Raw genomic sequence first — 14318 nt, 5'->3', positions numbered from 1 at the left:
TTTTCTTTCTTGCATTCATCATGTTTTTATTTGGACATAAATTTATTGAAGAGTAGGATATGCATCCAGATTTTTAAGAAGATGATTTTTAACTTGAAAGATCTGGTCGTTTGTCTTCTACTTAGAGGTACATAGTAGGATCACTCAAGTCACAGTTCTCAATGTGTATGTGGGACTGTATGCCGGGATAGACTTTCTGCAAGGGCAGTAGAGTTCCCAGTTTTTCTCCCTTCTTGATAGAACCTTTATATTTAACAGGCTTAATGTAGAACATTTTAATACAGAAACCTAAAAGAAAGGAAATTAAATTAGTTATTTTCTGGGTTTCAAGTAGCCTTGAATCAGAAATTCAAAAAAATAACAGAAATGGAAGAGAAAACAAAAAGAACTGAGACTTGATTGAACTCAGTAAGGGAATAGAGGAAGATGACAAAATCATATCAGAAATGAAGACTAAAACTGCAAGGTGCCCAAGGGAGAATAGATTCAAATGAACATTTAACGAAGGCATTGAGGAACAGCAGAAAAACACCAGGTTGCTGAGAAAATTGAGACTATTAACATATTTTGTTCTCAGAATAATTTCAATGCCAAGACCTATTCTAATAACATAATTAGACTTTAAAGACAAATGGTCATAATTGGCACAAGAATGCAAATCTTACTAACACTAAAAGGGGAAAAAAAAGTAAAAACAAAAACCCACCAAATAGAGAAGTAGAGTTAATTTAGTACTATAATTATGACAATGTTGGGACCACATACATGAGGTATATCTATAAATCTTAAATCATCTGTTAAAAAAAATTCCTACTGGCTTGAAAAGCAAAAAGCAATTCTATGCCATATTCAGTAAAACAATGCAAGAGACACCCAGGTGGCCCAGTCAGTTAAGCATCTGATTTTAGCTCAGGTCATGATCTCAGGGTCCTGGGACCAAGCCCTGCGTTGGGCTCCCTGCTCAGCAAAGAATCTGCTTCTCCCTCTCCCTCTGCTCCTACCCTGTTTGTGCGCTCCATCACTCTCTCAAATAAATAAAATCTTTTTTTAAAAAAGGGTGAAAAATTAAGGGCTGTACCAAGATTTGTCAAGCAAATGGAAATAAGGGAAGCAAGGATTATGAATCTGTTATCAGAGAGTAGAACTGAGGCCAAAAATCACTGAAACAAGACAAAGGAGGGCAATGTATCCTGCTAAATACAAGGAAGATACAGCAGTTGTAACCATCCATGCACCAAATAACACAGAAACCACGTATATAAAGACTACCTGAGATACAGGGAGAAATAGAAACTTACTAGTAATAGAAGATTTTAACAGACGTCAGTGAAAACAGGTCAAGTGGACAGAAAACATATGAAACGCCTTAGAATTGCACTGTCCACCATGGTAGCCACCAGTCACATGTCAGCACTTGAAATGTAGGTAATCTTTTTTCTTTTAAATGATTTTATTTATTTATTCATGAGAGAGAGGCAGAGGGAGAAGCAGGCTCCCTGCAGGGAGGCCTATGTGGGACTCGATCCCGGGAATCCAGGATCATGCCTTGAGCCAAAGGCAACTGCTGAGCCACCCAGGCATCCCCGAAATGTAGCTAATCTGAATTAGACTTACTTTAAGTATATGATGCATGCTGGATTTTGAAGATAGTACCAAAAAAGTAAAACATTAGTAATTTTATGTTGCATTTTGAAATGATAATAGATAAAATACATTTTTTTAAAGATTTTATTTATTCATAGAGACATGGGGGGCGGCGGGGAGAGATACAGGCAGAGGGAGAAGCAGGCTCCACGCAGAGAGCCTGACGTGGGACTCGATCCTGGGTCTCCAGGATCACGCCCTGGGCTGCAGGTGGCGCTAAACCGCTGAGCCACCCGGGCTGCCCGATAAAATACATTATTAAAATTAATTTTCCCTGTTTTTAAAAATGTTCTTAGTATAACTACTAGAAAATTCTAAATTACATATGTGGCTTTTATTCCTATTGGGCAGTCCTATATTGAAAATCTAAACCAAAAAAAAAAAATTTTTTTTTTCTAAACAAAATCAATACAATATGTCTGGGATCCCTGGGTGGCTCAGCGGTTTTGCGCCTGCCTTTGGCCCAGGGCGCGATCCTGGAGTCCCGGAATTGAGTCTCGCATCGGGTTCCCGGCATGGAGCCTGCTTCTCCCTCTGCCTGTGTCTCTGCCATTCTCTCTCTCTCTCTCTCTCTCTCTCTCTCTCTCTCTCTCTCTCAAATAAATAAAAATAAATTAAAAAAATAAAGCCACTAACTTAAAAAAATACAGTATGTCTAATGTATATGCTATACAGAACATGTGCATAGCCTCAACACTGAAACCAGTATAACACCTACTAATATAACAGTGCAGGAAGACCAAAATAAACGCAGGATATAACATGTTTATTCATTGGAAGACTCATTACTTTTAAGATATCAGTCCCTTTTTTTTTAAGATTTTATTTATTTATTCATGAGAGACAGAGAGAGGCAGAGACATAGGCAGAGGGAGAAGCAGGCTCCATGCAGGAAGCCCGATGTGGGTCTCTATCCTAGGACCCCGGGATCACGCCCTGGGCTGAAGGCAGACGCTCAACCGCTGAGCCACCCAAGTGTCCCTGATATCAGTTCTTCTTGATTTGATCTATATAACCAGTACAAAACCAACCAAAGTCCCAGCAGAATTTTTGGTGGAAATCGATAAACTGATTCTATTATGTGTCTGGAAATGCATATGAACAAGAATTCTCAAGGCAGTCTGAAAGAAGGACAAAAGTTGAAAGATTTATACTAGCAGATATGAAGATGTATTTTAAAGCTACAGCATATTTTTGCAAGATTGACACACTGACCCATGAAACAGAAAGACCAGAAACAGATGTATGTATATTCTGACCATGATTTATGGCAAAAGATACTATGCTGCAATACAGTAGGGGAGGTAATGGTACTGAATCAGTTAGTTACCAATATGAGAAAAAAGATCTTGATCCCTATCTCATTCCTTACCAATCCCAAAGGGATCATAAACCTAAATATGAAAGATGAAATAATAAAGTTTACAGATGAGAACAGTATTTTTATGACATTAGGGTAAACAATGGATCTTAAGGAAAAAATGTGTTAACAGTAAAGGAAAATACTAAATTGGACTGCACTAAAAAGATTTTTTTTTTATTAAAAGAAAGCATACAGAAAGTAAAAGGTAGCCCATGAAGTGGGAGAAGATATTTACAACACACAGATCTAACAGAGGACTCATATGTACAATATATAAAAAATATACTAATAAGAAAAAGGCAGAAAATACAAGGCAAAATACTTGAATGGCACCTCACAGAAGATAATATCCATGTTATCAATAAATATGAAAAGGTACTCAGTTGTATTAGCCATCAGGGAAATGCAAATGTAAGATAATGAGATATGACTATGTACTTATCAAAATGGTTGACATGATAAAGGTAGATAGATAGCACCAAGTACTGTGCCTGGAGCAACTGGAACTTTCATCCACTCCTGGTAGGCATGTAATTGGAAGTACTACTCTGGGAAACTGGCGGTGGCTGCTAAAGTTGAAGGGGAACATACACCAAGTGACCCAGCGCTCCCACTCCTACAGCATTCCCGAACTGGGAAAATTGCTGCAGAGTGGATTTGTGGACACACTGGGATCACTGTCAGATGGACCCTGATGAAAAACTACGTTGATCACTGGACCCTAGAACCTGTAGTCCAACTGGTTGACCACAGCAGACTTTTGGGTGTCATTTTTGACTGGGTGTCCAGTAACCTCTGAGAAGCCCAATTATTTTGTCTTCCCCAATGTACAGCCATCTAGCTAAATGGCTGCAGGTCCCTTTGAGGATAGCTGGAAGTAAGGTTTATGGTAGAAATTTTTGGCCATGTGACAGAGCCCTTCCTCAAAGGGACTCAGTCCCATTTTCTTTCAAGGAGCTCTGGGATTGTGAACTGGCTCAAGTCTGGGAGGCCGGGGGAGGTTTTGTGACCCATCTTGCGATGATTGAAGTCACAATTTTGTTCATCAGTGTTCCTGTTTATACAAATCAGGCTTTAGTGGGCTGCCCGTTTGTTCAGCTCTCAGGTCACTGTGATTAACTAGACAATGCCCCAGATCTCTGTGCTTCAGATGGTTCTGATTACCACTTCAGCTCTGCTGCCTGTTGGGTAACCATGCCAACCTTGGCCTTGCCTACTAAGTGGACGCTGTCCGGTGGCAGCAGTTTCCCTTGTCATTTTGGGCCTCCAGAGAACAGCCACCAACCATAGAGCTCTTTGAGGATGTGAGGTCCTTCACAAAATGTTTCTCACAGCTGGGGTGAGGGGAGTGTCCTCCCGGACCACTCCCACAGGAATGCACATTTATGTTCCTTACAAACATGTGCAGGGAAAGTTCATAGTATTTTCATCATTGCCTAGGCCCGGATGCGACTGAGATGTCCATCTAGGGAAAGATGATTACAGAAATGAAGATGTATGTGTACAAAGGAACAGCCTACATCATTGAGACTAAAACCGCATGCAAAGCAAATCTTGTAAACATTATGCAGAGTGAGAGAAGCCCCACAAAAAGACTGCATACTGTTTAATTCTGTTTATGTCATTTCCCAAGACAAGTGAAACTAGTGTATGGTGGGATGGTGATTATTGTTGCTGGGAAGAATGAGTATAGGTAGTACAGAAGGGCCTCTGGGATGCTGTTGAATGTTTTTTTTCTTGATTCGGGGGCTCGTTACACAGGTGTATTCACTTTGTGAAAGTTTAAGAGCTGTATTCTTATGCTTTGTACACTTGCCTGTGTGAATATTTTACCTCAATGGATTAAGAAAAAATAAAAATAAAAAACGATAAACAACAAGCCCAACACCTGGAGTACTAGATGACCCAGCTTTACCTAGAACATACAGGCCTTTGAAAATATTTTTCCAGTCACCTTTTGCAGAAATGCTAACATCTCTGAACTGTGGGATTTTGGTAAATTAAAGTATCTATTTATTATGGTAAATACTGTTGAAAGTGATTTTGTTTTTAGACTGTTAGGCAAAACCGCATGGGCCACAAGAATAAAGTCCTTCAGTCAGTTGTGGGGTTAGGTAGAGAGTGTGCATCAAGAAGATGATTTCAGAGGAAGAGGTGGAACATCTTTGAAAACCCATTAGCTGTTTTAGTTTGGTATCCTATGTCCTTTCTAGCCTAGATGCTATCATTGTAGAGGAAGTATGAAACTTTGGTGTACGACAAATGCATTAAATAAATAAGCATCAAACATTTTCCAGTATGTGTCCCCGGTATGTACAAGGCCTCTTACCTCTTCCAGATATCCGAACACCATTATTAATGGCATTTTTGTTTTTATAAGGCTTCTCCTGGCCCATAATCGTTCCGGTGAAAGGTGCATACACAGTAGATCCATCAGAACACAACACATCCACACCCTGGTGAAGCCTGTGATTTCTAGAATGTAAATAGGAATGAACAGACTGAGGAACTGTCCTGGGAACTTTATTGCCCAGAAACGTGGTGTTGGACCACTGTTCCCAGACTAGGATGTCAAACCGCGAAACTACTAGAACTTGTTGGGATGTCCTGAGTTTCCTTACTCTTCTTTATCTCAATTTTAACTTCCCTCCATGCAGGTAGTAATAACCATATTGTAAAGATTAAAACATTTAAGATAGTATTTGGTATATAGAGAGGCTTTAAGAACTTACTATCATATGGCATTTTGGGGAAATGAGACAATCTATGTAAGCATATTTTATAGATATATGAATCTTGATCCCTTCAAGACCACTTATCTTGGGATAAGCAGGGAATCTTATCATAAAGGATCACATTACTTTCATTTTTGTCTCAGTAATTCAGAAGTCATTATAAACGATTAAGAACCTGTCAGGAGTAAACGATTGGGGAACCTGGGTGGCTCAGTCGATTAAGTATCCAACTCTTGGTTTTGGTTCAGGTCATGATCTCAGTGTTGTGGGATTGAGCCCTGCGTCGGGCTCTGCTCTCAGCATGGAGTTTGCTTGGGATTCTCTCTCCCTCTGTCCTTCCCCTTTCTCTCTCTCTCCCTGTCTTTCTCTCTCTCTCTCAAATAAATAAATCTTTTAAAAATAATTTACTATAGGGATCCCTGGGTGGCGCAGCGGTTTGGCGCCTGCCTTTGGCCCAGGGCGCGATCCTGGAGACCCGGGATCGAATCCCACATCGGGCTCCCGGTGCATGGAGCCTGCTTCTCCCTCCGCCTGTGTCTCTGCCTCTCTCTCTCTCTCTCTGTGACTATCATAAATAAATAAAAAATTTAAAAAAAAATAATTTACTATATGTATATTTTAATACAATGAGTGATAACTCCTGATTATTAAAGTGAATGGAACACAAACATTAAATGATCCCAGCTTATGAGACCCTGTTGTCTTTATGCTTGCTCTTACCAGCCTCTTCTCCCTTCTAATAGACTAGTGCCTGAAAAATCAGATTGATGATAATTGTTAGAATTATGTGTAAAGCAACACTGAGCAGGTTCCAAGTGAAGAGCCAATAACTTATTGTATAAGTCAAGGGCATAAACTTTAAGGTATGAACTAATTGAGCCTGAATCCTGGGAATTCAGAGGCCACGTTTCCATATTTCCTATCACAACCTTGTTCCAGGTGTTTGAGATTGCTTTGTAAGTAGTATTGGTTTAAGTGAGAATTCTAGTATAATTAGGATGCAGGCCAATTATGCAATTGGACACATGGCTATTTCATCAGAGTGGCACCCCCAAGGTGGTGCTGTACATTACTGAAAATTCACGAATGTATCCCTTATTGTCTGAAAGAAATTGCCTGTTGAGGCCGCCTCTGATGTTGAACTCCTACATCCTGGGTCGGTAACACTACAATGTGATGGGAGGAGGAGCCAAAAACCTAAATCTTAGTGCAGCCATCACCACCTCCAGCTGTGTTTGGCAGGTTCCTTAACCTTTTGATACCTCAGTTCAAGTTCGTCTATAAAATGGGATAGTAATGTTGATTTTTACCTTGGAAAAACCAACAGGATACCATTGAGACGGAAAACACCACATTTCCTCCCCCCGCCCCTTTATTACGTGCTATTTTCCCAATTCAGAGCCCATACTTGAAGCAGAGGCCTTGGAAGCTGCTCTAGAAAGACACTAGTACAGCTGCATTAATCTCTGAATCCTGCTGTCAGAGGGAAATGATTATGAGTGCTTGAAACAAGGACAGAAAGCAAAGAGGTTAAGAACCATAATAATTTATGGGTTTTTTTGTGAAACTCCATACCTTTGGGCAGTGTACTGGCCACAACCATGGCTGTCACATGTCCTGATCTCATTGGAAGACCTGCCAGCACAGATATTAGCCCATGGTCCAGCCAGTGCTAAAAAAGAGAAACACAAGAAGCAAATTTTCTCACTTCATTTATTTCCAGTCTCTGTTTACCTTTTATGTCTCTCAGTAGATTCAAAAGTTCTGTTTTCACTATAGTTTTTCTCTAACTTTCTGTGGGTTATGGGTAGGTTTTCCTTTAACTCATGATTCAGATATAAAATTAGCTTTTCCCCTGGCCATAAAAATGTGTTTTATTACACACAGAGTATTTGCAAAAATGTTTATTTATAAGCATTAATCTCCATCACTACAGTTTGTTTCAGATTATTGACTAATAAATGGCATACATTGTGCTTTTCAGATTTTCTTTGCCTATTACTTGGGACCATTATGTTTAAGTTAAGCCAACATGAACAGCATAGCTCAAAGAAATAATTCTAGAAATTCCAAAGTAACTTTGAAATGTTCCTTTATTATTAGTCCTGATAATCAAATCCAAGAAAATGTTTGAAGAAGAAACAGATTCTGAACTAGCAAAATGTATTTAGCACTAAAATAAATCTTTGTCATATTTGCAAAAAATAGAAGCGAGAGATTCCTAGAAATAAGAACATGTCTATCCAATTTAACCTAGAGTAGAGAGAGAAGATAAAGGAAGGAAGGGAGTAGAAATAATTATATGAAAAATTATATAGCAGTAAAGTATGGAGGAGGGGCTGGCTCAGTGCATTTTGTGTATACTTGTTTTAGGTACATCTTCTCTGTAGGTAGCAGTAGATAAATACTTAATTGAATTAAATTTCCTGGATTTCCAATGTTAACATTCACAGAGAGATGCAGTTAACAAACTCAACCTTTTACTTTGAAATACACTAACAAAACAGAAGCAAAAACAAGACCAGTTAATTTGATTATTGATTTTATTTAAAGATATTTTACTATTCATTAATAAGTGCTATGAGAGGAGCTACAGAATATGGCCACTTAAGTATATTCTTTTTTATTTTTTTATTTTTTGTATATTTTTTATTGGAGTTCGATTTGCCAATATATAGTATAACACCCAATACTCACCCAAATATACTTTTTTAGAAGATGGGTTTCACATTATATGGTCTCGTTCATTCGGGGAATATAAAAAATAGTGACAGGGAATAAAGGGGAAAGGAGAGAAAATGAGTGGGAAATATCAGAGAGGGAGACAGAACACGAGGGACTTGTAACTCTGGGAAACGAGCAAGGGGTGGTGGAAGGGGAGGTGGGCCGGGGGTTGGGGTGACTGGGTGAGGGGCACTGAGGGGGGCAGTTGATGGGATGAGCACTGGGTGTTATGCTATATGTTGGCAAATTGAACTCCAATAAAAAAATATACAAAATAAAAAAAAAGAAAAGAAAGTGAAAAGACAAAAACAGAAGATGGGCTTCAAATGTCTTATACTTTCAAGACAATATATTGATTGAAATATAATACCATCACTTTGGTACTAATATTTATCACTGGGGATTGAGGCAAATGTTAGACTATTTATTTATTTATTTATTTATTTATTTATTTATTTATTTATTTATTTATTTTTGTTAGACAATTTATTAACGTACGCATCTTCCTCTCCTGCTACGACTCTTAAGGGAGTGCTCCCCTTGTCCTAATCCACACCAGTTGCTGTTATCAGGAATTCTCGAAATCAAATTCTGACAAAAACTTTATTTTCCAATTATGTTCCAGTTAAATCCTAGACCAATTAAATCCTAGACCAATCCTGTCCAATTAAATTGACAGACTTCCCTTAAAGTCCTCCATTCTACTTTTATGTTTCCCTCACTAAAGAATCATAACATTCAGGTGGAAATCATGGAGAACCCCGACCATGTAGTCTTCCTAGCCCACTTTCAATAATCAACTACATAAGTATCTGTTGTGATTGTGATATTAATAGCTTTTAAATCTTTTATTAAAATTTGCTTTTTAAAATTAGCTAAGATTTTAAAATTGTTTTTGACTTACCAGTCGAAATCAAGACAGCACAAAGAAAGACTCCTGTGGAAAACATTTGGCGTTTGCTTTCCTTAGGATGTTTCTTCCTCTGATAATTTGAATTGCCCCCTCACTCTTTGAAAAAGAGCCAGGTTTGAATTATTTAGCCTTAGGATCTTGCATCTCTCATTTCTTTAATTTAGTGATACACAAAAAAAACGAGAATGAAGCAAGTCAAAGTTGAATATTGGGTTCACATGTAGGACTTTTGTAAAAGTGATCTGAAGGAGAAAGTAATTTTATTGGAAATGCTGACTAAATATTAACAGAAAATGATAAGACTGGGTGACTGTCTTCTGGGCTGTGGCTTCATGAATGGCTGTGTACATAGGAAAAGTATAAAAATATGCACAAATTAACTTTAGGATAGTAGGTACCTTTGAAGAGAGAGGGAAATAGAATTATAGAGAGGCATACAGAGTGCTAAACTCTAAAATATTCATATTTTGAAATTCAATATTTAATATTTAAAATATTTAAATATTAAATTATTTCAATATTTAAAATTCAATATTCAATTTAAGATTCAATATTCATATTCATAAAAAATATGAGAAGCAAATGTGTAAAAGTATTAATTTGTTAATTATCAGAGGTAGATACATAGCTATTATATTAATATATGTGTTTTTCTGTATATTTGAACATGTGTTAACACCTCCTTCTTGTTATGTTTAATGATATATGAAGCCCTGGGATTTTCTGTGGAAACATCCCCATTTAAATAATTTGTTGGAAGCCGTGGGAGACTGAGATTGATTGTGCTTCCAGTTCTTTTCTCCCTGCATCCACACCCTTCCCGGGTCTCTGTGGAGGCAGAGGTGCTTTCCCAATCTTTGGTGTGTGCTTCAGCTATACGACCTGCCCTGACCAATCAGATGCGACACAAGTGATAGTTCATGAGTAGAGCTCTCAGAATTACTAAGCACAAGAAACTCCATTGTGTTTATGGAAATATTACGGGAGTGAAAGCAAATATAAGCCAGCTAACCGGACAAACGTGCTGCAAGAGGCTGCCTGATGTCCATTTTGAAGTGGTAGCCTGGGGCCCGAAGGCACCTTCACTGTTTCTTGTGTATTCTCAGTGACTGTAAGGTGATGGCCACATGTGAGAGGTCTCTCGATTAGAAACTCTGACCTGTTAATAGACAACTCAGAGTGAGACCTTTATCTTCTTTGAGCTGTACGTCCTCACAAGGAAATGTATGTGGAATATGGTTACTTGTTGGGCTACAGTTACTGAAGGGTGTTTAACATTTGCAAGATGGTCAACTATGAGCATTAAGTTGACCTCTTGTGTCTCCCCCATGCCTCATGCCCAGGCCATTTTACTTTTTGATTTTTATCTTAAAGATTTTATTTATTTGTTCATGAGAGACAGAGAGAGGTGAAGATGCAAGGAGAGGGAGAAGCAGGCTCCATGCAGGGAGTCCGATGTGGGACTCCGTCCCAGGACCCCGGAATCATGCTCTGAGCTGAAGACACTCAATCACTGAGCCACCCAGGCATTCCCCATTTTATTTTTATTAGCACTTTCACCAAAGGTAGAGGGGCCAGTGAGTAAGGGGAGAAATTCAAACTGTCTGTAATTCAAGTTTGAGGGCAAGCATACTAAAAACTACTTCCTATATCAAGATAACTACAAGTTACTTGCCTTTTTTTTTAAAAGATTTTATTTATTGGGATCCCTGGGTGGCGCAGCGGTTTGGCGCCTGTCTTTGGCCCAGGGCGCGATCCTGGAGACCCGGGATCGAATCCCACATCGGGCTCCCGGTGCACGGAGCCTGCTTCTCCCTCTGCCTGTGTCTCTGCCTCTCTCTCTCTCTCTGTGACTATCATAAAATAAATAAATAAATAAAATAAATAAATAAACCCAGAGGAACCTTTTAAAAAAAAAAAAAAAAAAAAAAAAAAAAAAAAAAAAAAAAAAAGATTTTATTTATTCATGAGAGACACACAGAGAGGCAGAGACACAGGCAGAGGCAGAAGCAGTCTCCCTGCAGGGAGCACAATGCAGGACTCGATCCCAGGACCCCGAGGTCATGGCCTGAGCGGAAGGCAGACACTCAACCACTGAGCCCCCAGGTGCCCCTACTTTTTTTCTCTTTCAACACATTGTTCTCCTCTCCTGTTAGAAAAGTTTGACATAAAATAATGTGAAAGCTCACGCACTTGCAAGGCTTGATATTTCTTCTTGTCTCCACCCTGTATCTCTGTAACTCTGTTTCCTGCTTCCTTTGAGGTCGGTGGTGAGCTCACCCTGAAATGCCACAGTGAGACGACTGGCTGGATTCCAGGGGTTGGTAAACAAATGGGTTCTGATAAAAACCTCTGAGTCCTATACTTTGCTCCAATTAGCCAAAGAAAGCACTTGATTTTCTTCTTTAGGGCTAATTCTATCCTTTTGTTAATAATTTCTATGATTCTTAAGAAGTAGCTATATTTATTCTTCTGATTATGCAAGGAATACTTTCTTTTTTAAAATTTATTTATTTATTTATTTATTTATTTAATTTATGAGACAGAGGGGGCTGAGGCAAGAGCGGAGGGGGAGGGACACCATGCTGAGCCCCGAGTCCCACAAGCACCTTGATCCCACAAACCCAAGATCATGACCTGAGCTGAAATCAAGAGTCGTATGCTTAACCGACTGAGCCACCCAGTCTCCCCAGTAATACATTTTTATGGCATAAATTACATTCCAAAGGAGTATGAAAATTTCCCACTAGCATTTTTTAGTATATGTGTTTCTCTTTTAAATTTTATCTTGTCTCTCTTGTTCAGGAAAATATCCCTGTCTTATTAAATGCTCTCTTCAGCTGAGTATAGCACTAAAAGTTAAATGCGAGAGAAGACTACAGATTTTAGTAGAACACTAAATTGTGGAAAAGTTGATATTTGGGGTATGTCTGAATACTTCTATTTGGGTAAGATTTACACGAAACCTTTTTGGTTTTCCTTAGCTATGGGAATAGTGGGTGAGAGGGTGAGGATACAGTTTCTCAGGAGCTTTGATCTTTGATTCCATCTGCAGTTTGGAGGCCTTTGTGAAAGGGAGGAGGCCAGTGTGCTTTGCAGAGGGTTATTGGCCTGGGTGACCTGACCAAACGCACTGTGTTTCACTGGAACAAACCTACCTAGAAACAGCATGCTGTGTTAAGATGCTGATTGATTAAACAAATGCATTCAGAAACCTGAAATAAGTCCAAAAACTGCTCTGCTAAAGTCAGTCCTAGTCATGATTAGAATGAAGAGGCATTAAATACATGTTTTGGCTAGTAGAAGCCTTAGCTTCAGGGTGAGGCCCCATTTGTGCTGAACGAACATTTAAATCTGTTCTACCTTCTTCAACTCTGTTCTCCCCTCTCCTGCCATCCCCCACAAATCCTCCATGTAGACAGAGAATGGTGACAATTGTAATTATGTGAAGTCAGTCACCACAGCACGGGGAGGTGAAATTAGCAAGGGGATGGGACTTGATTACAAAAATAACTATTTATTTATAAAGATTTTATTTATTTATTCATGAGAGACACAGAGGCAGAGACACAGGCAGAGGGAGAAGCAGGCTCCATGCAGGGAGCCCGATGTGGGACTTGATCCCGGGTCTCCAGGATCATGCCCTGGGCCGAAGGCAGCACTAAACTGCTGAGCCACCCAGGCTGCTCCAAAAATAATTTTAACGTGGAGAATGTTTCCTAAGTTTTCTAATGTATAGGGTGGTTGACTTATCCTGGGAAACAGAACTTAGAGAAACAGTTTCTAATAAGCCATTTACTTTTTCACTGATGGAATAATGGAGGGGACAGGCTGTGGTCCTTACAATGTAGCATTAGATTTTATATATTTTAAATTGAGCTTTCCACTTTCAGTAGTATAGAACTTTATGAAATGTAGACATAGTACTTCAAGGTTAGAGGGATGCAGCCAGGAGGTTTTCTGGCTCAAGTCCCCTGAGGGAACATCTATGTCAGAGCGGCAACTATGCAGTATAGTTAACATTAGTTTCCTGCCTGTATCAAAGGTGGACAAACACCACCTATCAGGCACGATTGTCAAACTCTACTCAGACATGTCCTCATGATCTTGCTCATCACATAATCTTTCCCACCTGTCAAAATATTAAAATAAGCATCTGGATTAAAACCACTTGTCATTCTTGATTTAGGTGAATTTACCTTAATACATTGTTTGGCTCTTATTTCTTAGTTAGTATCCCAGACTCTGGTGCGGGACGAGTGATTCAAGTTCATCAAGTTACTAGAAGTTAAATAAATGAACCCAAAGGTAGGTAGGTAGGTAGGTAGATAGATAAGTAGGTATGATTTTCACTGGAGGCGATTTCTCCCTACCAATAGGATGTGCTCCCTTCTTGACATTAGAACCTTTAAGAAAGTGGTTTAATGAATGTAGAATGAAAGCAATAAGAGATAAAGAATATTAAAGGCTTTTCTGACCATGTGAAATCTTTTTTTTTTTTCTCTAGATTACATGGATTAGAAAATGTTTCCCTTTTGGGTGACACCAAATAGGGCCATGAACCTCAGTCTCATTGATTCCCTTCCTGGCATCCTGGGCCCATGTTTTTCAACTGGGAGTACCTGGAGGTAGGCCAGGTAACACAAAAGTGGTGACACTTGGTATCAGGTGTTTTTTTAGAATTTGGGCATGAGCCAAGAGGAATAAATACTGTATGTAGTAAATGTGTATGTTTTTTATATCTGCTAACATATGAAATCTTTTTAAAATTAATATTTAATTTACATATTATAAAATTTATCCTTTTAAAGTGGTTCAGTAGTTTCAATATATTTACAAAATTGTGTAGTCATTACCACTATCTTATTCCAGAATACTTTTATCACCCCAAAATGAAAGACTGTACACATTAGTAATCACTCCTCATTCCTACTATCTT

General features: G+C 38.8%; 1 protein-coding gene and 1 long non-coding RNA gene across 2 annotated transcripts; one reads left to right on the top strand and one right to left on the bottom strand.

The window, feature by feature from the left end:
- Positions 1-9618, bottom strand: LECT2 (leukocyte cell derived chemotaxin 2). Its single transcript, XM_025995025.2, has 4 exons — positions 9371-9618; positions 7318-7414; positions 5337-5482; positions 1-288 (listed from the first exon to the last, which is right to left on the bottom strand). Exons 1-4 carry the CDS (start codon positions 9414-9416, stop codon positions 122-124), a joined length of 456 nt encoding a protein of 151 aa, XP_025850810.1. The 5' UTR covers positions 9417-9618; the 3' UTR covers positions 1-121.
- A 1667-nt stretch (positions 9619-11285) lies between these two features.
- Positions 11286-12580, top strand: LOC140594898 (uncharacterized). The gene is made up of 3 exons (XR_011996175.1): positions 11286-11485; positions 11643-11699; positions 12185-12580. It is a non-coding gene; the product is annotated as an uncharacterized lncRNA (long non-coding RNA).
- Positions 12581-14318: the final 1738 nt, after the last annotated feature.

The sequence above is a fragment of the Vulpes vulpes genome, chromosome 12 (assembly GCF_048418805.1).
Source record: "Vulpes vulpes isolate BD-2025 chromosome 12, VulVul3, whole genome shotgun sequence".
NCBI classification, from domain to species: Eukaryota; Metazoa; Chordata; class Mammalia; order Carnivora; family Canidae; genus Vulpes; species Vulpes vulpes.
This window is presented reverse-complemented; position numbering and strand designations above follow the sequence as displayed.